Source organism: Oryctolagus cuniculus, chromosome 8, assembly GCF_051225735.1.
Source record: "Oryctolagus cuniculus isolate XC-2025 breed Fujian yellow rabbit chromosome 8, ASM5122573v1, whole genome shotgun sequence".
In the NCBI taxonomy this organism is placed as follows: Eukaryota; Metazoa; Chordata; class Mammalia; order Lagomorpha; family Leporidae; genus Oryctolagus; species Oryctolagus cuniculus.
Window position 1 is genome coordinate 13280484 of NC_142874.1, and position 23972 is coordinate 13304455.

Consider the following 23972-nt stretch of genomic DNA (forward strand, 5'->3'; position numbering starts at 1 on the left):
TGGATCTGGATTTGTGTAGGTCCAGGGCAGAGATAGATGAATCACAAGGTCAGTGGATATGCGTTATTAAAAAAAAAAAAACTCAAGGAAAACAAGAAATCGTAACAAGAGATTATTAGCAGAAATATAAACCCCTTGAATTCTTACACATGAAATGAAGGGAAATGACTACAAAATCAAAAGTTTTGGGGAGCTGAAGACAGTTAACATTTTGGCTGCACTAATTTAACCAACATTTAAAGATATGGCTATTTTCTCATATAGTATCTCATATTTAGGGGTATGACCATTCCATTAGGTGGGATTGTTGGCTTCATTATGTTATTGAACTCTAGAAAACTGTTGTAGGTGTAACTATTTACACTTTTTGGTTGTCTACTTTTTATAGGGACTCAAGTTTGTTTAATTAGTCCTATGTAAAAGTACACTGGTGTTTTTGGAATAACCTTAAATGCTTTGTCACACAGAGCCCATGAATACACATGGAAAGAATGGAGTAAGCTGGGATTTGTCTCACTTTTTTTTTTTTTTTTTTTTTTTTTTTTTTTTGACAGGCAGAGTGGACAGTGAGAGAAAGAGAGAAAGGTCTTCCTTTTACTGTTGGTTCACCCCACAGTGGCCACTGCAGCCGGCGCACCACGCTGATCCGAAGCCAGGAGCCAGGTGCTTCTCTTGGTCTCCCATGCAGGTGCAGGGCCCAAGCACTTGGGCCATCCTCCACTGCACTCCTGGGCCACAGCAGAGAGCTGGACTGGAAGAGGAACAACCAGGACAGAATCTGGCGCCCCGACTGGGACTAGAACCCGGGGTGCCGGCACCGCAGGTGGAGGATTAGCCTATTGAGCCATGGCACCAGCCCATCTCAGGTTTTTCTTATAGTCTCATAACATATCCTTTTGTCATTATATGCTACAAAAGATATTGCCAGTATCCCTGGCATAATAGCCATAGTTACTCTCAGAATGCACAATTGGTTCAAAAATCATAATCATCAATTTCTAATTGTGCTTTCTGGTTCGCATGGTACTTATCTACCTGTCAGTGGGAGGACTGTGTGGATAAACTATCATTCTGACAAGATAACCCTGCAAGTAATGAAAACCTGGTAATCCCCACACTTCCAAAGGAGTGATTTGCCTGGTGACTGTTTGTAGATGTGATCTCTGGCATTAAGCTGCAAACTCTCTTTTCCTTCCAGAGTAATAAACCTGAATACTCTCTGTAGTGAGTGGATGTGACTTGATATTACTTCCATTACACAACAGAGGGCAATTTAAACAATGCAAAATTTACTTTTAAAAGGAAAAAGGATTCTAACATATCACTTTCAAGCAGGTTTCTGTTCTATGGAAACCTCATTTACTCTGATTCTGAAGAGAGACTTGCAGAGGTGGAATGATGTTTAAATGCATGCCATTTTAGTTTAGATGTGCCCATTTAGCTTCATGGCACGTTATTCCCGAGCACTTGATTGCCAGTGTTGTGTAGGAAATTGGTTTATAAAAGCCAGGCTGGATATTCAAATTAAGACCAAATGACGATATTACAATTTGGATTTCAGAAGGACTGAATATATCAACTTTTCTTGATTTCTCTGAGATTTCTTTTATCATGCTCTGTTTTGTGCCTTTCCTAGTATCACAAGCACATGAACACATACACACCATATATGTTTACACACATGCATTACCATACACACACAAATATGCATACATTCTGAGACCAGAAACAGAGATCTCATGTGAATATTGAGGTAGTCAAATATTTGTATCTGAAAGCTAACTTTGAGCCCTATCTAATGTTTGCTCTTGAGCCTGTACAAGTTCCCTCTAAACACTAATTCCCTTATGTACAAAGTAGGACAATAAAGCACTTCATCGTTTTTATTTAATCAATGTTTCTGAATGAGTAATGTATTCCAGGATGGAAATATCTCAAGAAGTAGGTGGCAGGTGTGCTATTGGGGATGGGTGGTTCCTGTCAAATGCTTGCTCCATAGTCCCAAGGCCACTGGGATCTAAGGATTGGCTCATCAGGTCCATACTTCACTGTATCATCAGGAACTGTGGAGAAGGGGTGGTAAACATACCCTCTCACAGCTGGAGAGATAGTGTGTGTGGAAGCAACAAAGTTTAATACACAGACACATCACACACACACACACACACATGCACACACATCACCACGACGATGTCTTCCAAAGCCAAGGAGCTAAAGCTGCGAGTTTCCATCCAGAAACTACCCACCAACTGGATTTTCAACACCTCTAAGCCCTCACTCTTGTTATTTCAGTGGCAACACTGTTTTTACCATGGCAGATATACTAAACCTTGAGTCCCAATAAAATTTAGCTATTTCTGTCTTCCTATATTTATATATATGTATTATACTTCTCAGGTTGCATGGGCTTAGGAAAAGCAGGAAATTCCTAGGAGCCAAAGCTCATGGAGCTGATGTAGCTTTACATTTTTCCTTCTATAATTGTTTTTTAGGAAAGACACTAAGCAGGACTGCCATATGGGAGAGTGCTTCAAAAAGGTTATGAAAAATGAAATTAAAAGATAAGCTTATTATTGCAAAAATTGTGTATCTATGCGTATTTTCATAATATACATTTTTTCATGAACTTTTTAAGTGCAATCTCAATCAAAATTCAAAGGCTTAGGTGAAATATTCTAATCTTTTATTTTTATATGAAAATGCTGCTAACCTACATGGTTTAAAGGAATTTTTAAAACAATAACAAAAGTAAAACATCTACATTCCCTGATTTCAAGAATAAAGCTACAAATACAGCTATTATATTTAATACATTGTCAGGTTAGAGACAGATTAGACAAATGTATCCATGGGCAGGAGAGAAATTCAGTGATTATATAAATGCATACACCACTTTTGTTAGATTATGACTTTTGAAATTTCAAAGCAAAGTGATTTAAGTATTAAAAAAAGAGACATTTGAGTGCTCAAATGTTTTTTTTTTTTGAAAGATTACTATCATTCTGCTTTTGTAGAATTTACTGAGAATTACTTTTAGTTGCTAGGATTACAACCACAATGTACCACAAATGGGGCAATGGAAGAGGGGAAAAAAAGCAATTTCTTTCTCTTATGGTTGTGGAAGTCAAAATATGCAATCAAGGTGTCAATTCTTTGATTCCATCTAGAAGATCAACAGAGAATACTTTCATGCCTTTCACTTGTGATGCTAACAACCCTCTACACTTCCTAACCTGCAAATGAAACACTCCAGTCTCTTTCTCTATTATCATATCATAGCCATTACCCCACAGCCAACTCCTTGTGTCTATGTCTCTGTCTATCACCCTCTTAGAAAAATACCAGACCTGCTGTGTTAGGATCCACCTACTTCAAAATGACCTCATCTTCACTAATTGCTTTTGCAAGGGCTCTATCAATATGGTGTTTTTGAGGGAAGCATAAATCAACACATAAGAATTACAATCCAAGCGCCTGTACGAGGGCGGGCTGGGCAAGGAGTGGACCACCAGCACCGGGGAGGTGGTGAACGGGAACTCCGAGTGGGGGAAGGTGGTGGGCCACAAGGGCAGCGTGGACCACGAGAACTGGGCGTCTAGCTACAGCGCCCTGCGGGCCGCCGCCGGCATCCGACCGCCAGGCTACTTCATCCACGATTCGGCATGCTGGAGCGACACGCTGCAGCGCTGGGTCTTCCTGCCCCGCCGGGCCAGCCACGAGCTCTACAGAGAGCAGGACGACGAGCGCAGGGGCACCAACCTCCTCCTGAGCGCTGCCCCCGACTTCAGCGACATCTCTGTCAGCCACATGGGCCGCGTGGTCCCCACGCACGGCTTCTCGTCCTTCAAGTTCTTCCCCAACACCGACGACCAGATCATCGTGGCCCTCAAGTCCGAGGAGGACAGGGGCAGAGTCGCCAGCTACGTCATGGCTTTCACGCTGGACGGCCACTTCCTCCTGCCGGAGACCAAGATCGGGACCGTCAAGTACGAAGGGATCGAATTCATCTAAGGGAAAGGCCCGGGGCAGGCAGGGCCGGGCCGGCACCGGCTGCGTCCGACTCGGATCTGGTAAACGCCTGAGGGCTCGCCGGCTGCGTTGGGTTTGTTCCCCTCCCAGGGCTCCGAGGTTGGGCCTGCGTGAGCGTCGCCAAACCCAGAGAAGCAGCCCCGAGCTGGGGACGGGGCCTGAGGGCGGCTCTGCGCTGCCCCTGCTGGTGGACATCGGTCATGGCAGGCATCGGGATTCTGGGGCTCTGGCTGACCTCTCTTTTCCCGCCCGGAGCCCCAGCGCAGTGTGCGTGTGGTGCCCGACCAGGAAGAGCAAAGAGTGGGAGGTGGGCCAGGTGTGGGAGGGCCTGGCTCTGCGTGGAGGGCATGCCCACACGGCTGCGGGAGCCGGCCCGGGCCCCTCCCAAGCCTCACAGGGCCCCAGCCAGGAGAGCCCCGTGGCTGCCGGCCCCTCCGAGGGGGCACAGCCCAGCCACGGGAGCCACGTGAGCGCTCACGTTTCCGTGTGGCCGTTCCAAGCCCGGGCCGTCGGACACGAAGGTGAAAGGGCGTCCTTCGCAGCGCTGGCACGTGCGCCTCGCTCCACTCGGACGGACGCCTGAGGCTTTCATTCCCGACTCCGCGGGCTCGACCCTGGCTGCTGTGGGGCCCGGGCCCCTCCTCTGGACACTCTTGGCCCAGACTGCGGCTTGCCGTCCCCCCGCGGGGTCTGGGGCAGAGGTCAGGCGCTGCCTGAGCTGGGAAGGCCGTCTCCGCGCCATCTCCACGCCATGGCCTGGCTGCTGCTGGGCCGCTCCCTGCACGCCTCTTCCACCGAGACCCCAGGGCAGCCGCCAGCGCGGGAGCGGAGGTGCCGCGGCCCCAGGACCCAGCGTCCCCTGCAGGTCCTGTGACCACCACGCAGCCTGGCTCTGGAGGCCCCAGGGCAGGCCTGTTGTGTGTTTTGTAAACAATAAAGCCACAGAGGGGAACTGTGTTCTTCCTGCAAAAAAAAAAAAAAAAAAAAAAAAAAAAAAGAATTACAATCCAAATGAATCAACATATCATCTGTCATTGATTTACTTATTTATTCTAATCATCAACCCTTAGTAATGTTAACAATTAATTTTTACATGTGAGATAAGCAAATATTGTGTTCATAATGTTTCACTTTACAGATAAGATTGCACTCCAAATTATTAATTGGCTCAAAATTATACACAAAATAATTTGAAATGGCCTCCATTTGAGTTGGATTTATTTTAATGACTTTTGCGTTATACCAGGACCTCTCCAATATTAAGGACAAATTATTATCTGACTCTAAATAATGCATTTCTTCACATTCTTTAATTAGAAATCTAGTTTATAAATAAAATAGATTAGAAGAGACTTAACATAAGTAAATTGTATTTATTTTCTACCAGTTCATTGTGAAAATTAAAAACAATATTAATTTTTTAAGGGGAAAAACAACAAAAATGAAAAATAAAAACTCTCTGAAGAGATAAATAAAAAAATACCAATTTCTGTCCTTTGGTTGACTAGCTTAGTAGGATGGTTTCTAATCACAGTTTGAAAAAAGGTTGAATTTCATTTTCAGATATGACTACCCCACAACCAATGATAATAAGCTATGCCATCTTTAAATAGGGATAACTAAGAATTTCATCTGAGTTAAGGAAATACTAACGCTAACTTACCTGTTTTTGTACATATATAAAGTCTACCCAGTACTTTCTATACCCATAGGTAATACAGATTTACTCATTCTTTCATAAGCCCACACAATGAGAAAACCTGAATGCGATACTACTATGAATTAAAGACAGCCTCATTCCATCATCAAAGCACACTTGTAGATGAGAAACACCACAATTCAACACATCGACATGCTGATGAACTCTCTATAATGAAGATAGCCAAGATCCAGATTGGAGAAATTATCCAGAAAATGGTAGCATTACTATGAGGATCCCTCTCATCCTGGCATAGGACAAGGATACGTGTCATTGGGCAAACTTCAGCTAAGATGAGTATTATTGCAGCGTGATAGAGGTTTACTAGGAGATTTAGATTCTGTCTCTTAGAGTTCAATATCTACCTTGGGAAAGAAATTATCTTGAGTTGCCACCCAATTCCATGCTTATATTTAATAGGTCATATCAGGTGATTTCTAGACACTCCATAAATGCCCCACCCTTAAATATACATTGCTTTTCCTTGAGTCCTCTTCAGTGGTTCCACCATTATCATCTGGTGTAAAAAATACCTATTAGCCTTAATGGTTACTTTCTGAGATCTTCTTCAATGGAACAAACAGTGTTTCCAGAGGAGGCAAAAAGTGTAGCTATGTTTAACATTTGAGCTGAACTACACAGATTGATTAAGCAATCTTTTACATTTGAGGTAGATAACCATCAAATGAACGTGGAACATACATAATAAGCAATTATAGCAAGGTTGCAGCATGCAATGTTAATAAAAACCAATCATTTTCCTAAATCAGCAATGAACAAATGGAAACTAAAGTTAAAATCATTACATTCGCACCCCAAAAATGTAATGCTTAGATAAAAATTTAAAAAATGTGTGAAATCTACATGAGGAAAACTATAAAACTTGATGAAAGATATCAAAGAATTAGATAAGGGGAAACATTTCATGTTCATGACTAGGAAGACTCAAAACTGTTGTCAGGATTTTAATGCAGATCAGTTCTTACCACATGACCTCTTACTTTAATGCAATTCCAACTGAAATTTACCAAGTTATTTTGTGGTCTAAACAAACTGATTTTAAAATTTATATGGAGAGGAAGTAGATCCAGAACAGGCAATTTTAAAGGGTAAGGAAGATGCTAAAAGGCAGGCATCGCTCCAACATCCAGATTCACTATTATCCTATAGTAATGAAGGCTTTATGGTATTGAAAAAGAGTGAAAAATAGGTCAATGGAAGAGAATACAATCTCATAAATACAGTCCAGTGATATTTGACAAAATGGACAAATGTAATACAATGGAGAAAGGTAATCTTTTCAACAAATAATGCTGGAAAACTAGACATCCAAATGGTAATATATATATATATATATATATATATATATATAAAGAAACTAAATACCCTTCACAAATAATAACTCAAAATGGATCACAAACCTAAATGTAGAATATAAAACTGTAACATTCCAAGGTGACAACATAGGAAAAAAATCTAGACGATCTTGGATTTGGTGATGGCTTTTAAGATACAGCAAAGGCACAATCTATTTTTAAAAATGAATAAAGTAGACTTCATTTGAAATTAAAAACTTCTACTCTGTGAAAGATGCTGTCATGAGAATGGAAGGACAAGCCACAGACTGAAGGGAAATATTTGTGATAGACATAACTGTTAAAGGACTGCTGTCCCAAATCTACAAACAACTTTTAAAATTCCTCAAAAAGAAAACAAACTAATTTTTAAAATATTCCAAAGACCCTAACAGATATTCCACCAAAGGAAACACACAGCTAATAAGCATTGGAAAAGGCCTTCCACATCATATATCACCTGGGAAATGTAAATTAAAGCAACAATGAAACCATACACACCTGTTAGAATGGCCACAATCCAAAACACTGTCAATACTGAATGCGGGTAAGGATGTGAACTAAGAGGGGCTGCCAGTTACTCCTAGTAGGAATGCAAAACAGCACGGACATGTGCAAAGACAAATTGGCGGTTGCTTAGAAATCCAAAAGTATCTTACCATAGGATCCAACAACTGTTCGTGGATTTTATCCAAAGTTGAAAATTTTGTGCATACAAAAGTCTGCACACGGGAGTTTATGACATCTTTATTCATAATGGCCAAAAGTTGGAAGCACCAAGATGTCCTTCATTTGGTGAATAGATATATGATGGTATATGCAGTGAGAGGAATGTTATTTAACTCTAAAAAAACTATCAAGCCATTAAAAACGGATGAGAAACATAAATGCAATATTACTACATGAAAGAAACCAATGTGAAAGCCTAAGTACTTCATGATTACAACTTTCTAGCATTCTTGAAAAATAAAACCATGGATGTAATGGAAAAAAAAAATCAGTGGTTTCCAGGGTTGTGAAGGGATGAATACGTAGAGCACATAAAAGCTGTAGGGGGTGAAATTACTCTGTGTGTGTGTGTGTGTGTGCACTTGCACTGGCACCATGGCTCACTTGATTAATCCTCTGCCTCACGGCACCAGCATCCCATTTGGGCACCGGGTTCTAGTCCCAGTTGCTCCTCTTCCTGTCCAGCTCTCTGCTATGCCCCAGGAGTGTGGTGGAATGAGAAGGCCATGCCAAAATGGCCACTGACAAGTGAGCATCAGTTACTCAGGAATGGCTTTGAAACCCTCCTGGCAATGGAGCCTGCCTGGCAACAGGCTGTGATTGGTTAGGGCATAAACCGCCCCTTGACCAGATTGGCTGTCTTGGCTATATAAGCTGTTATACCAACTGAAATAAATGAGTCTGCGGGCTGCTCGCCTCTGGCCCGCTTTCACCTGACTCCTGGGGTCTGTGTGGTGACTCTGCGCCTCTTGCCCCCACCACGTTCCTCATCTCAGAATGAATCTACTGCAATACAGGAGGGCAGTGGAGGATGGCCCAAGTGCTTGGGCCCCTGCACCCACATGGGAGACCAGGAGGAAGCACCTGGCTCCTGGCTTCGGATCGGCACAGCACTGGCCATAGTGGCCATTTGGGAAGTGAACCAACGTAAGGAAGACCTTTTTCTCTGTCTCTCTCTCTCACTGTCTATAACTCTACCTGTCAAATAAATAAATAAAAGAAATTACTCTGTGTGATATTTTTTCAACTTTTATTTAATAAATATGTTTCCAAAGTACAACTTTTGAATTATAGCATCTTTCCCCCCCATAACCTCCTTCCCATCTGCAACCATCCTATCTCCCACTCCCTCTCCCATCCCATTCTTCATCATAATTCATTTTCAATTATCTTTATATACAGAAGATCAACTTAGTATATACTAAGTAAAGATTTCAACAGACTGCACCCACAAAGACACACAAAGTATAGAGTACTGTTTGAGTAGTAGTTTTACCATTAATTCTCATAATACAACACATTAAGGGCAGAGGTCCTACATGGGGAGCAGGTGCACAGTGACTTTCGTTGTTGATTTAACAGATGACATCAGTAATCACCTGAGGCTCTTGTCATGAGCTGCCAAGGCTATGGAAGTCTCTTGAGTTCACAGACTCCGATCTTATTTAGACAAGGCCATGGTCAAAGTGGAAGTTCTCTCCTCCCTTCAGATAAAGTTACTGCCTTCTTTGATGGCCTGGGATCTCACTCCCAGAGATCTTTCATTTAGGTCATTTTTTTTTTTTTTTGCTACAGTGTCTTAGCTTTTCATGCCTGAGAAACTCTCATGGGCTTTTTAGCCAGATCCAAATGCCTTAAGAGCTGATTCTGAGGCCAGAGTGCTGTTTCGGATATCTGCCATTCTATGAGCCTGCTGCATATCCTGCTTCCCATGTAGGATCATTATCTCCTTTTTAATTCTATCAACTATTTGCAGACACTGGTCCCATCCATGAAATCCCTTTGACACTCAATCCCATCCCTCTGATCAACCTAAACTGATCACTCCAACAAGTAAGATGGTATTGGAACATGTCACCTTGATGGGATTGAATTGGAATCCCCTGGCACATTTCTAACTCTACCATTAGGGGTAAGTCCAAGTGAGCATGTGCCAAACTGTACATACTCTGTGTATGTATGGAAATACTTGCCATTATACATGTGTCCAAATCCACAAAATGGGCAACACCAAGAGTGGCTCCCTTAATGTAAACTGTGAACACTGATGTGTCCAGAAACTGTCATCAATTGCAATGTGTTCTACAGTGGTGTGCTATGTGGACAATGAGTGAGACTGTGCATGTGTGGGGCAGGGACATATGAGAAGTCTTTGTACCTTCCTCTCAATTTTGCTGTTAACCTTAAGCTGTTCTAAAAGGAAAGTCTGCTTAAAAATAAAATTAAAAATGTAAATAGGCAGATTGTATACTATTCTGTAAACTCTTTGTTCTATCCCAGTTTGAAATGGAAATTCCTTCAAATCTGAATCAGAGTCAGCATCTTTAATTATGTTTTAGGCGTGGCCTTTTTCATCAGTGAAGACAATGAATATTGCAAAGGATATATAGCAAGCATCAAAACAGAGAGGGAGCCAAAAACACACAGTTGGTGAGCTGTCTGGATGAGCTAGTAACCAGATCAGTGGGACATTTGACTTGTGGTGACCAATGGAAAAACAAACCTATACTAAATAAATAAATAAATTCAAGAGTCTGACCTAGGCTAAGAGCTAAATATAGAGTTAAAGTTAGGTCCACACAGTCAATTGCAATTTCAGATTCAATCATTGCTAAGTCATCTATTCATTTCTCATAAGATTATTTTGTTTTTTCAGTTGGAGTATTTGATGGGTCAAGAGATTAAACCATGGTTCAACAATACTGGGGTACATTACATGTGCTATCTAGCAATATACTGTTATTAATAGCATGGCAACTTAATGCATCAAGAACATATTGTTGTTCACAATGACATCAGATTAGTGGTGCTATAATCTGAGCCAGGTTACCCAGATGTGGGATTCTTCCATGTAGCAGCTGTATACTGTTGGAAGGCAGAGCCAGAAAAGGACAGAAAAGAGCAGCGCATTTAGTGAAGCAAATGAACTAAATATAAAAATACTCCATGACCCACAGACACATCGGGACTTCCCAAGGCATCATAGCTACTCTAGTGCTTCAAGTCCAACTGTGGTGATCCATCCCCATTTCCCATCCCCTCTCTATTCACTCTTCTTTAGTTTCTGCATGGAGAACTAAATTTGATCTCATTGTGGCCTAATTTGCTTATCTACAGCAATGGGAGGTATAATCTGAGGAAAATTCTAAGGCAAGTAATAGTAAGAAAGAGATTTCAACCAGGCTGCCTTCAAAACAAGTACACAGCACCACACAGTGAGTTGTCTTTTTTATCACAATTATGCTACAGTTTTAAACTTGCCACCAGATGACTATCACTAAAAGACTATATCCTTTGCACAAATGAAAGTAAGTGAAATAATTTGGAGCTTGAACGACCAAGAGATAATTTGACAATAAAATTCAGATTTGAGGTAGTTCTGAAAAGTCCTTATCGAATTTGAGAATAATCGTCTCCACCTGTTTGAAGTTAAAGCTTCCTTCCACACAAAGGAAAGAAATGGATTTCAAGTAAGAGGATTTTCACTCTGCTGTATCCCATTCTTAGAACTGAGAAACTACACTAACACTTCAAATTTGGTTAGTTCAACCAAAAGAGGAACAAATAATCAAAACAACTTAAATACACTTTTTAAATACAGGTACTCGTTTCTAAAGCTCCTTTATTTAAAAATAATAAGTAAGTGGTGTCCATTTCGCTCTGAAGCACATGTACAACAATGAAATAAAAGAAAAAGCTCAAGACACACTTGAATGCACATTTCCTCAATTCAGTGGTTATATACTTTTTAAAACTTTATTTCAGAGAAACTTTAACTTCTCCCATCTACAGGTTCTAAGTCACAAAGCCATAGATGTAGATGATACAGTGCCTCACAATTTGCAACACAGTGTCCCTCAGTGTTTTAGACATTACTGCTGAATTAGTCAAATAACTAATCAGTGAGTCAACAAACATTGAACACCTTATTTACACAACCATTCTAGATGATGAAGCTGTGCTGATTTGACCTCTGTTTCTTCATTCAGCAAAAAATAGGTGCATAATTAAGCATAACCCAAAACACAACAAATAATGGCTGTAATGAAATCATCAATACTACAGAAGGACAAAGAAAAGGAAGCCATTTATGGTACAATTTTCAAAGTAAACAGAATATTTTCTATGCATTGATCCAGCTTTCTTTTGTTATATAAATTCGAAGTGTGAACCATTTCATGGCTATAACCCAATACTTAATAGTATTAGGAATGGTCAATTTATCATCAAAACAACACTAGAGACATAAAGCATCACTCATTTGAGTTTTCCTAGCACCATGACTACTACTTGGTTACTATTTATTAATCTCTTACCTCCTTGTTTGAAAGCTTAGCTGAGAATATTTCATGATAAATCAAAGAAGACAAATCTCAGAAACAATAGCATAAATAAAATACCTGTGTATACCAGGAGAAATTTGTCATGGACTTCTATTTCAGAGATGGGACAGTATAGAGAAGCAAAAATGCCTCTTTCTGTTGGAAAAGCAATTATTGTATTTATAATTACAGTAATTACTCCAGAGCTATGCTCCCATTTGGGTGTTGTGTGTATGTGTGCCAAAAAGAAGGGAAATGACTATTCACCTCTGTCTTTTCCTATATTCTTCTGTGCATTTAATCTTTGCTGCCTTCTGCATTTTACTGGGAAACTCACTTGTGAAAAGCATTTTTCATTGAGCATATATTAAGCACCTGCAATTTTCCAGTAATAACTTATGAGTAGAAATGTTGGTTAACATTTTGGAAATAGATTTCATTAGCTCCCCTTCACCGTGGTGGAATAAAACTCAGGCACATTTTAAGTAATTTACCACAATTCATGTAGCTAGTAAGCAAAAAAAAAAAAAAAAAAAGAAAGAAATAAACCAGATATTTTAACATGATACCCTGTTCTCTTTCAAAATCCAACTTAGAAAAAAAGAACACCTTCTGAAACACTTGTTCACAGAGACCTTGGGGTCATGGGAACCACAGCCATTCTGATGTCCCAACAATGGGACAAGATGTTGTGGGGAAGACATGAGAGCCAAACATGCCTCTCACTTGATCTTGCTTGAACACTTATTCCCAAGAAATAATAGCCTTTTGCTTCAAAGGAAAGGAGGAAATGGCAGTTTGGGGATAACAGTTTGCACTGGCAGTTAAGACACAATGTCAGAGGGCCCAAGTTCCAGTGCTGGCTCTGGCTCCCAACCCCAGCGTCAGCAAGTAGTGCTCACATGCTTAGGTCCCTGACACCCACGTGGGAGACCCAGATTGAGTTCCCCACTGCTGGATTCAACCTGGTCCATCTCTGGCTGTTGGAGGAATTTGGGAAGTTAACCAGCAGATGGAAACTGCCTCTTTCTCCCCCTCCATCCCTCTCTTTCTCTCTCTCCATCTTCCTCTTTTTCCCTCAGCCTGAAATTATAAAAATCAACTCTGAGTGGGTGGTAAAAGGTGTGTGTGTTTGTGTGTTTGTGTGTATGTGTGTGTGTGTGTGTGTGTGATTTATGCCCAATCCCTACTTTACTCATAAAAGTCTGCAATCATGACAGATACTTCAGATTCAGAGTTAGTTAAAGGAATCCTAAGTACTTAAGACTCACATCACAAGTATGGTTACTTGTGATAGGTAAGAAATAGAGCCAGAGTTCACTGCCTCAACCAACTAGGGCCTGACTCTGCATGCACTCAATAAATGTGTTTTTGCATTCCATTGAATTGCATTGAATTAAATAGGATATCGCATACTCTTTTCTGCAATGATAATTAAAAAAAAAAAAACCCTTTATTAACTATTTCATTCCTGTCAAGGTTTTAGCATGTTCCCTATTGTATGTGGGTTGATAGAATAGTAAATGAGAAAGTTATAGTTTAGTTTTTCAACTGAGCGTATAATGATTTTTACTTGCAGTGCATGAAGGACAAGCATTGCAAGTCGTGCTCAAAAACAAGGTGATGAATAACAAAGCAATTTAGAGGCCAGATGTTCTCTCTAAATGGAGCATCTAATTCTTCCTAAGGCTGAGTTTCATTCTGCAGACCTAATATGCAAATACATCTACTATCACATAAATTTCCACTTCTGTATCTGAATCTCAGTAAAAATCAGAGGGAAAGCATGACTGGAGACAACTAGAACTGTCTCTGGAGTTAGCGTCTCAGCCACGTTACTGGCATTGTGTGTGTGTGCCTAGGCTAACATTTTGGATCATAGCTATCCCACAAATTAAGTTCCAATGCAAACCGTTTCTTGAGACTCTGGTGAGGTTTGACAGAATCGAGGATGAGATGTCATTAAGAAAAAAGACCAAGTAGAATTCACGGGAAGAAAGGGCTTCTCTGGGCAGAAACAGGCCTGAATGCATGCTGGCTCAGGCCTTTACACATTCAAGTCAGTACCCCACAATGTCACGGAGATGTCACCAACACCATCCCTCTATTATCTACATTGTGATAACACAGGGGTGTTTTGGAAGGAATCTGAATTACAAACATGATACAAAGTTGTTAAGGAAATGTGGACCCAGAAGGATGAAGAGAATCTATACCCCATGAGTACATGTCCACGTGGTCCTCTCCACCAGAGAAAGACTGATGTCCTGTGCGTTATTCCTTGTAAGAGATCACACGGTCCTTCATAGCAGACGTTTTTAAATGAAGGTTTACTGTGTAGAGTGGTATTTGAAAGCATATCCATTTGTAAATGAAGAGTTCCAAGATCAGCTTATACACTTTAAGCCCCTGAAATGGATTTGAGCAGTAAAATCCACATGCATTACATACATATGACAAGTCCTTCGTGTTTTTATTGCAATCTCTCATTTGCCATACTTTTTTTGTTTTAAAGATTTATTTATTTATTTATTTGAAAGGCAGAGTTACAGAGAGGCAGAGAGAGAGAGAGAGAGAGAGAGAAAGTCTTCCATCTGCTGGTTTGCTCCCCAAACGGCTGCAATGGCTGGAGCTGAGCTGATCTAAGGCCAAGAGCTTCATCCAGGCCTCCCAGGTGGGTGAAGGGGCCTACACACTTGGACCATCTTCTACTGCTTTCCTAGGCCACAGCAGAGAGCTGGATCAGAAGTGGAGCATCCAGGACTGAAATCAGCACCCACATGGGATGCCGGCACTGCAGACGGCAGCTTTATCCACTATGCCACAGCGCCTGCCCCTGCCATATTTTTACAACTGGATTCTCATCCTTTGTTTTGCCCCCTGATTGATGTAAGACTTTTTTTAGAGTAGCAAAAAACAGGGTTGGGTAAGAAATAGATGATCTCTCTTCTGCTTTTGAAAGGCAGAAATCTGTGGGAAAAGTTCTTTCTAAATACTAATCATGTATTTTCCTTAGTCTGCAAATAAATTCTCCCTGGTCTATTCTTAAAGATTCATATGTGTATTCCCCCTGTGTTTTATGACTTTTCAATGACAGCTTTGTTTTAGGATGGAGGTCAGTCTTCATCTGATGCAGAAGAATCACAATAATAGCCTAATAACGTAATAAAATTAGGGTTGTAAGCCCAGGTATCTTGGTGCAATGTCAGTTTCACCAAGGCAAGAGTAAAACAGGCGTTTACCCTACTCCTTCTGTCTGCCAGGCTGAAAAACTGACTAACAGGCCCAGTCCTTGCTTGAAGCTAAATGAGATTCCAAAGGGTGTACATTGTCCATACAATGCATGTCGGTCTGTTTTTTTGCAATAAGGAATTTCCAGTGATTTTATAGGTGAGTGTCTTGTTGTTCACATACAATAATAATGAGTCGTGGAGATCCAAGATGGTTGAATAGGGAGAGTCACTCTGGATTTAGCCACAGGAAGAGACCAAAAACCAAGGGAAGGATCACGTTCCCAGGGTCAGTTGAAGAGAAGCTTTCAGTGGAATCCTACAGAGCAGAACAGAGACTCTATGGAACAGCAAAGACACAAAGCAGCTGGCAGTGTGCTAACAGCAACCCCTGTGGCCGGCACAGATGAGGGAAATGCCGGGTGGGGGGCTGTGCTACACTGAGTCAGATTCTGTGGTCTGCAGCTTGGATCTGCCCTGTGACAGAAGTGCAGCTTTAATCTGCCCTGTGTTCAACTTGGTTAAATAACCAAGGGACTGGTTAGTCAAAGAAAGTATATTCCCATCTTGTAAGTGACTGGCTGGCAGCCAGGGCATGGGTGCCATATTAGTAATGCCAATCCGAGCTTATTTATATGGTTGTGGTGGAATTTCCTTTCTTTCTTTTATTTTTTAAAAGATTTATTTTATTTATTTGAAAGACAGAGTTACAGAGAGAGGTAGAGACAGAGAGAGAGGTCTTCCATCTGCTGGTTCACTCCCCAGGTGGCTGCAACAGCCGGAGCTGTGCCAATCCAAAGCCAGGAGCCAGGAGCTTCTTCACGTCTCCCACATGGGTGTGGGGCTTGGGCCATCTTCTACTGCTATCCCAGGCCATAGCAGAGAGCTGGATCAGAAGAGGAGCAGCCGGGACTAGAACCAGCGTCCATATGGGATGCCAGCGCTTCAGGCCAGGGCATTAACCCACTGTGCCACAGCGCCGGCCCCTGTAGTAGAATTTCAAAAGAATCAAATTGCAAAGATGATTTGTGGCCAAGGCTCAGAGCAGGCATACTATCAGTTCCACCAAATTCTATCAATAAAAGTAAGTTGTGCTGGCACCATGGCTCACTAGGCTAATCCTCCGCCTGCAGCACTGGCACCCTGGGTTCTAGTCCCGGTCGGGGCACCAGGTTCTGTCTGGTTGCCCCTCTTCCAGGCCAGCTCTCTGCTGTGGCCCGGGAGTGCAGTGGAGGATGGCCCAAGTCTTTGGGCCCTGCACCGGCATGGGAGACCAGGAGAAGCACCTGGCTCCTGGCTTCAGATCAGCGCAGTGCACCAGCCGCAGCACACTGGCCGCAGCAGCCATTGGAGGGTGAACCAACGGCAAAGGAAGACCTTTCTCTCTGTCTCTCTCTCTTACTGTCCACTCTGTCAAAAAAAAAAAAAAAAAAAGGAAGTTGTAACACCAGATCAGATTTAAGATTCAAGAGGAAGACAATTATGCTCCAACTATCCATGAGAAATCTGCAAAGTCATATTGCAAAGGTGTAGACTCAGAGATCTGTGAAGAATCAAGGCCATTTTTGTCATCACTTTTCACAAGAGGTCTTCCATGCATGTTTGAGATAAAGATACAGTGAATACCACTGCCTATTGCTAAGACTACCTATATTTGGAACATGAGTTAACATAAACATTCATTTTGCAAACAGCTCTATATTCAGTTTTCTAACTTCAGTGAATTATTATTTAAAATAATTGGCACAGTGTGTTATGGTCCATTGGGTTAAGCCATGGCTTGTGGCACAGGTATCCTATATCGGAGCACTTGTTTAGGTCCTGGCTGCTTGGTGTCCAACCTGGCTCTCTTTCAGTGCATCTGGGAAGGCAGCAGAAGATGCCTAAGTGTTTGGGCCCTTGGCCACTCACATTGGAGCCTTGGATGGAGTTCCCAGCTCTTGGCCACAGCCTGGCCCAGATCTTGACCATTATGGACATTTGGGAAATGAACCAGCAGAAGGAAGAGTCTCTCTCTCTCTCTGTCTCTCTCTCTCTGCACTTGATTATGTTACTGTCTTTTAAATAATTTAAAGAAATAATTTGTGGGTAGTAGCATTCGGTCTAGTGGTTAAGATAACAGTTATCCACAGTCCATATTGGAGACCAAGGTCCAGATCCTAAGTCCAGGTTCTAGCTAATGCAGATTCTAAAAGGCAGCAGGATGGCTCAAATGATTGTGTTCCTGCCACCGACATAGGAGACATGGATCGAGTTTCCCGCTCCCAGCTTCTGTCTGGTCTGCTCCTGCAACAGCAGCTGTAGGCACTTCAGAGGGAGAATTGTGGATAAAAGCTCTGTCTGTCTGCTCTGCTTCTAAGATAAATAAGTCAGATGTTACACTTACGCTCAACCGGTCATTTAGGTTTTGGAAAATAAAGAGAATAGAATCTAATGTGTTCTACATATTCTAAATTTTGTCAAAAAGTTAAAACAGTAGTAACCCAAGAGCAATGTTCAAGGTATGAACTCAAAGTACAATTCTTTAAAGTGATAGCAATCTAAAATTATTTCCTTTGATCTTCCAATTTTCAGTAACCTTAAAGCCAGTAAAAGTCTTAAATCCATCATTCGTTCAAAACATAAAGGTAATGAAAGCACTGACAATCAATATTTATCTTCAAAATAAGTCCTCATGATCATAACTGGGACCAGTAGATCATGGTTAAGAATGAGTAGTATGGCCGGCGCCGTGGCTCATTAGGCTAATCCTCCCTCTGCGGTGCCAGTACCCTGGGTTCTAGTCCCAGTTGGGGCACCAGATTCTGTCCTGTCTGCTCCTCTTCCAGCCCAGCTCTCTGCTGTGGCCCAGGAAGGCAGTGGAGGATGGCCTAAGTGCTTGGGCCCTGCACCAGCATGGGAGACCAGGAGGAAGCACCTGGCTCCTGGCTCCTGGCTTCGGATCGGCGCAGCGCACCAGCCATAGCGGCCACTTGGGGGGTGAACCAACAGAAGGAAGACCTTTCTCTCCATCTCTCTCTCTCACTGTCTAACTCTGCCTGTCAAAAAAAAAAAAATGAGTAGTCCACATCTAGTTAATGTACCTTCTATCTATGATTCCATTGTTTGACCAGAGGAAATAAATGGAAGTTTTTACCCACTATTCTAGGATGCAGTTGGTACTGAGGTAATGCGGACAGTGAGGGACTGGGCCAGCCCTCTGAGCTCCAGGATCTCTCCCTGTGGTTCTTCCCTGCCAGGGAAAGCAGGGCTCCTTGTTTTAGCTATGAAAAGAACCAATCCAGGTGAAAGCCTCCAGCAAGCAGCAGACAACAGCCTCAGACAACAGCAGAACCTCCTCTGAGACACAAACACGTGAGAAGCCCGTAGGCTGCAGTGAGCATCCATGACCATCCCGCGAAGGCTGGAGACCAGCAGCCTTCCATCAGGTGCCACACTGCAGAAGCCGGGAAACCACAAGGCTCCCGACAGGGGATGCTTCTTGAGAGGAGGAGTAGCAGGATTCATCAGCATGTTTGCATTTCTCACCCACCTGATAGAATTAGTTAGGAGGAACCCAGGGAGAAGAATAGATTTACTAGGAAGTCAGAATCTCCTTGTATATATTTAAAAGATTAAAACTATAGTTCCTTTTTTTCTGAATCTTGAACAGTTGAAATTGGTCATGTCAATGGAATTAGATAATAGAATACATTAATGTAAAAGCTATTTCTTTGTCTATAATACCATTATTCCAAAATGGAAATACCAAACCAGGGAAGAAAACAGTAAATTATACATAGTAGTCTCCACGTAGGAGAAGACAATAGGATAAACACCCAAATAGCTGAGAATAATCTGAACTATGAATGCATCACATTGTATAGTTGTATTTTTTCCATAAAACAGTTCACTCATACAATTTTAAAAAGAAATTATTCTATCTGCTCTCATCTGAAATTCCAAGATCAGCCCAGAAGCACTTTTCCATCAGTGACACAATCAGTTGCTGCAGGGTTGGGTATCAGAATACAAGTTGCTTTTCCTTTCCCAGACTGGGAGATGGTCTGAAAATCTTCGTGGGCTAAGACTGCATACACTGTAAAAATGGAGCAAGAATAGTTACACTCCTGTGCAGCAATTATTCTTGCTGTCAGCAGGAGCAAATGTCACCACCAAAGGAAATTCTGAGTCAAATGTACTACCAGGCAGAAGTCAAACAGCCCTCCTGAGTTCCGTCTTAGATTCCCTGTGAAGTCTTTGGGAGAACAGCCATGGCTCACAGCTCAGTGGATGTGGAGGAAAACAGACCCGGGCAGCAGCTTTTGTGTGAGCTTAGGGGAGCTGTGAGGAGCTGTCCAGGGCTGGGTGAAGAAGGGCCATTCCCCAGGTGTCCACTCCCCTTTTACACACACTGCGACAACCCTCATGGCACCCTACCTGAATCCCACCTCCAAAAGCCTGTTTCTTTTGCTCCTATATCTATAGCATCTGTTGGTCATTTATCTTCTGGCTCTCTTATTCATGCAGGAACCACCTTCTACTTGACAGAAGTTTCTTTCAAAAATTTTATTTGAAAAGCAGAGAGATACAGAGAGAAAGACAGAGAGAGAAAGATCTTCCATCTGTCAAATCACTCCCCCGTTGCCTGTGACAGACGGAGCTGGGCCAGGCTAAAGGCAGGAGCTCAAGCACTCAGTCTGGGTCTCCTACTTGGATGGCAGGGACCCAGGTTCTTGAACTACAGCCTGGGAAGATGGGATCAGGCGCTCCCATATAGGAGGAGGATGTCCCAGTGGCACCTTAATGGCTGCACCAAATGCCTGCTCCCGAGAGAAATTTCTTAGTGGTCATATATCCTTGGGATAGTACCTCTTCCCTATTCCTGAGTCCCCAGGGGCTGTCCCACACGGCACTAGGAAGTTACAAGGTGGAAAAGCAACTGCTCAACCAATAAGCCGGCTTATGGACAACCACCACCATGGCGCTGGTTCTGACAGCCTCGGGCCTACTGTGGTTGTCACTTTCAAAGGTCAAATGAACTTTTATTTTCTGAAGCAACAATTCTGAAAATCTTATGAGTTATCCCTGGGCCTTTCAAAAAACATGGAGGTTGTACTTTTAAAATTCTCTCCCCCTCACTCCTCTTGCTTTATTCTCCTGAAAGGACAGATTTTGTTGACACATCGTTGCTTCCCTGTTCATGCCCACTCTGTACTGTCTGATTAGGTGCCACGAGCGTATACTCAGAGATCTCTGGGCACAGTCAGCACTCAAATTAAAACATGCTATTCAGGGCACAGCAGTGGTGTTTCTTTGGAGACCGTCCCATAGCATTTTAGGAGCCTTGGCATTTGCTAAGAAGGCTGCAGGCAGCAGGAGGGAGAGCCGACTCCACAGTGAGCCCTGGATGAAGGAGAGGAGTGGCGGTGACAGGAGAGGAGAGGGACTAACAGGCACAAAGTGGGGGGGCTGGGGACAGTGGCAGCCTTGGCAACCGTGTGGCGAGAAGCAGGCCACCGAGGGGCTGTCAAAGGCAGATAAGCACGCATGCATGGCATTCAATTTGTGCTGGGCCGGAAGTCAGTGATGCAGTGAATGACGCCCCCCAAGAGCTTCCTTGAATAGTTTGGAAATTAAACCTCCTTCTCAGACCTCATGATAAACAGCAGGCAGGGCAGTGCTGCCATGGGAGGGCAGAGGAAAAGGAATAGCAAGTGTGGGATCTCCAGGGAAGCTTCTATTTCAGGGGAAACAAGTGCATTGGTTACATAAAGTCAAGACACTGAATTCAAAGTCCCAGAAAACCCATCGAGCAAAGGTGATGCCCTCAATGTTCTGGTTACCAGAGTTGGGGGAGGTGGACAAGCAGTATTTTCACAGGGGACAGCCAAGGGCCTGTTCAGATCAGCAAGGCCCACAGGATTAGAAAAGGCACAAATGCAGTGAACGGCCCCATGAATGCTCCCAGGGACCTCCAACCCCCAAGCCTGGCAAGAGGGACACATCAAGAGGAGTTGCTTTGGCCATACCTAGGCTGCCCTCCCCAATGCACCATGTAGACTGGATATTAAAGAGACCCAGACAGGACAGATCAACACAGTGACCCCAGGCCTCTGCCCTGAAGGAGTGTGTGTTCTCCCTGGGATGAAAAGGCATGAAGCACTCAGTGGGTCTCCCTTCTGAAACACGGACCGCCTTTTCCAGGCTGGGCTGGGCTGTCTCCCTGTTCTTGCTCTTTTCTCTGCCCAAACTCTCCTTTCTCCTCTCATTGTCCCTGACTAACCCCTAATCTTCCTTATTAACTTTGACCTTCAAAGATCCTTTCCTGATTCTTTTTTTTTATTTTTTTTAACTTTTATTCAATGAATATAAATTTTCAAAGTACAGCTTATGGATTACAATGGCTTCCCCCCCATAACGTCCCTCCCACCCACAACCCTCCCCTTTCCCACTCCCTCTCCCCTTCCATTCACATCAAGATTCATTTTCATTTCTCTTTATATACAGAAGATCAGTTTAGCATACATTAAGTAAAGATTTCAACAGTTTGTTCCCACACAGAAATGTAAAGTGAAAAATGCTGTTTGAGTACTAGTTATAGCATTAAATCTCAATGTACAGCACACTAAGGACAGAGATCCTACATGAGGAGTAAGTGCAGAGTGACTCCTGTTGTTGACTTAACAAATTGACACTCTTGTTTATGGCGTCAGTAATCACCCTAGGCTCTTGTCTTGAGCTGCCAAGGCTATGGAAGCCCCCTGAGTTCACCGACTCTGATCATATTTAGACAAGGCCATGGTCAAAGTGGAAGTTCTCTCCTCCCTTCAGAGAAAGGTACCTCCTTCTTTGATGACCCATTATTTCCAATGGGATCTCACTCGCGATCTTTCATTTAGTTTTTTTTTTTCCCCCAGAGTGTCTTGGCTTTCCATGCCTGAAATACTCTCATGGGCTTTTCAGCCAGATCCACATGCCTTAAGGGCTGATTCTGAGGCCAGAGTGCTGTTTAGGACATCTGCCATTCTATGAGTCTGCTGTGTATTCCACTTCCCATGTTGGATCATTCTCTCCCTTTTTTATTCTATCAGCTAGTATTTGCAGACACTATTCTTGTTTATGTGATCCCTTTGGTTCTTAGTCCTATCATTATGATCAATTGTAAACAGAAATTGATCACTGGGACTAGTGAGATGGCATTGGTACATGCCACCTTGATGGGATTGAATTGGAATCCCCTGGTATGTTTCTAACTCTACCGTTTGAGGTAAGTCAGCTCGAGCATGTCCTGAATTGCACATCTCTTCCCTCTCTTATTCCCACTCTTATATGTAACAGTGATCACTTTTCAGTTAAGTTTCAGCACTTAAGAAGAATTGTGTATTGATTACAGTATTCAACCAAAAGTATTTGGATAAAATAGTCCTGCCCCACCCCAACCCAACCCACCACACACAAATGTTCACATAGACTGTGTGTTTGTGTGTGTGGCCCCTTCCATGATGCCAACTGCATTGTCCCCTACTTCCCTGGGAGCATTTTATTCCATCACCCCCTAGATCATCCATGTGGTAGTGCAGAGACTCAGGAACCATATGAGCCTTCCTCAATTATATTCTCAGGACACGAGCTTGTACCTGGCACATAGTAGGAATCCAGCAACCCTACCTAAATGAATTAAAATTGCAACGAAGGACTTACAATTCATGAAAAGTATTTTTTGTTGTTGTTGTTACTGAGTAATAGCAGCATTGGACTATTTGCCTTGTCTAAGTGCTCCTGAAGGATCACTCCAGTTATCACAGGAAATGAAAGGCTTTTGATACTGATAAACTGAAACATGGTAGTCTGGTTCCCCCACTCCCAAGTCTTTTTCCAGGCTTCTTGCAATAACCAACTAACAGTTCTTGTTCTTTTCTGACCCAATTCCCTATGCCACATGGCCACAACATCCATTCTCCATTATGTAGACCAAGTGGCCTTCCTAAAAGAGAACTTGAACACGACACTTGCTTTCAAAGATCCTTCATCGGCCATCCAACTCTTCGCTATAGCCTGCATCTGTCAGATTCACCTCAATCTACTCAACATGGAATGCAACACCTCCTGTTATTTGACCCCTTCCCACTGCCTCAGCCTCACATCTTATCAACCCATGCTTCAAAGTGTATACTATATCAAAACCAAACCACTTGGTTCCATTGCTGTTAGTATATTGGGATAAAATAACAAAGATACTATTGAATCACCTATTTACAAAAGTGTCAACTCTACTTCCTAAGTATGAAAAATTACACCCTTTTTCTCTTTCTCTTTTTTAAGGCTAAGATTGTATTTATTTATTTGGTTGTTTTAAAAGCAGGAAATTGACAGAGAGGGAAACAGAGCTTTCATCCACTGGTTCACTCCCCAAATGACTGCAAAAGCCGGGTCTGGGCCAGGCCAGAGCCAGAAGAAGCCAGGAGATCCAACCTGGTCTCCTACATAGGTGGCAGAGGCCCAGACACTTGGGCCATCATCTGCTGCCTTCTCAGGCACATTAACAGAAAGTTGGATCAGAATTGGAGCAGCCTGGGCTCAAACCAGCACTTCCATTTGGGAATGTAGGATGCGCAACTTAACCCAC

General features: G+C 42.6%; 2 protein-coding genes across 3 annotated transcripts in view; one reads left to right on the forward strand and one right to left on the reverse strand.

Moving 5' to 3' along the window:
• Positions 1-23972, forward strand: part of LOC108176049 (uncharacterized) — a 384299-nt gene that overhangs the window by 224561 nt on the left and 135766 nt on the right. The gene's annotated exons all lie outside the window — the stretch shown is intronic.
• LOC149124830 (uncharacterized) lies at positions 560-6979 on the reverse strand. Its single transcript, XM_089301931.1, has 2 exons — positions 4508-6979; positions 560-3957 (listed from the first exon to the last, which is right to left on the reverse strand). Exons 1-2 carry the CDS (start codon positions 4769-4771, stop codon positions 3460-3462), a joined length of 762 nt encoding a protein of 253 aa, XP_089158057.1. The 5' UTR covers positions 4772-6979; the 3' UTR covers positions 560-3459.

Bases quoted from the DNA above. Each gene is read 5' to 3' on its own strand.
- LOC149124830 (XM_089301931.1), bottom strand. From the start codon at position 4,771: ATGGCGCGGAGACGGCCTTCCCAGCTCAGGCAGCGCCTGACCTCTGCC. The intron at 3,958-4,507 runs GTGAGCGCTCAC...GGTCTCCGGCAG, and splicing joins TGGAACGGCCACACGGAAAC to GAGGAAGTGGCCGTCCAGCG.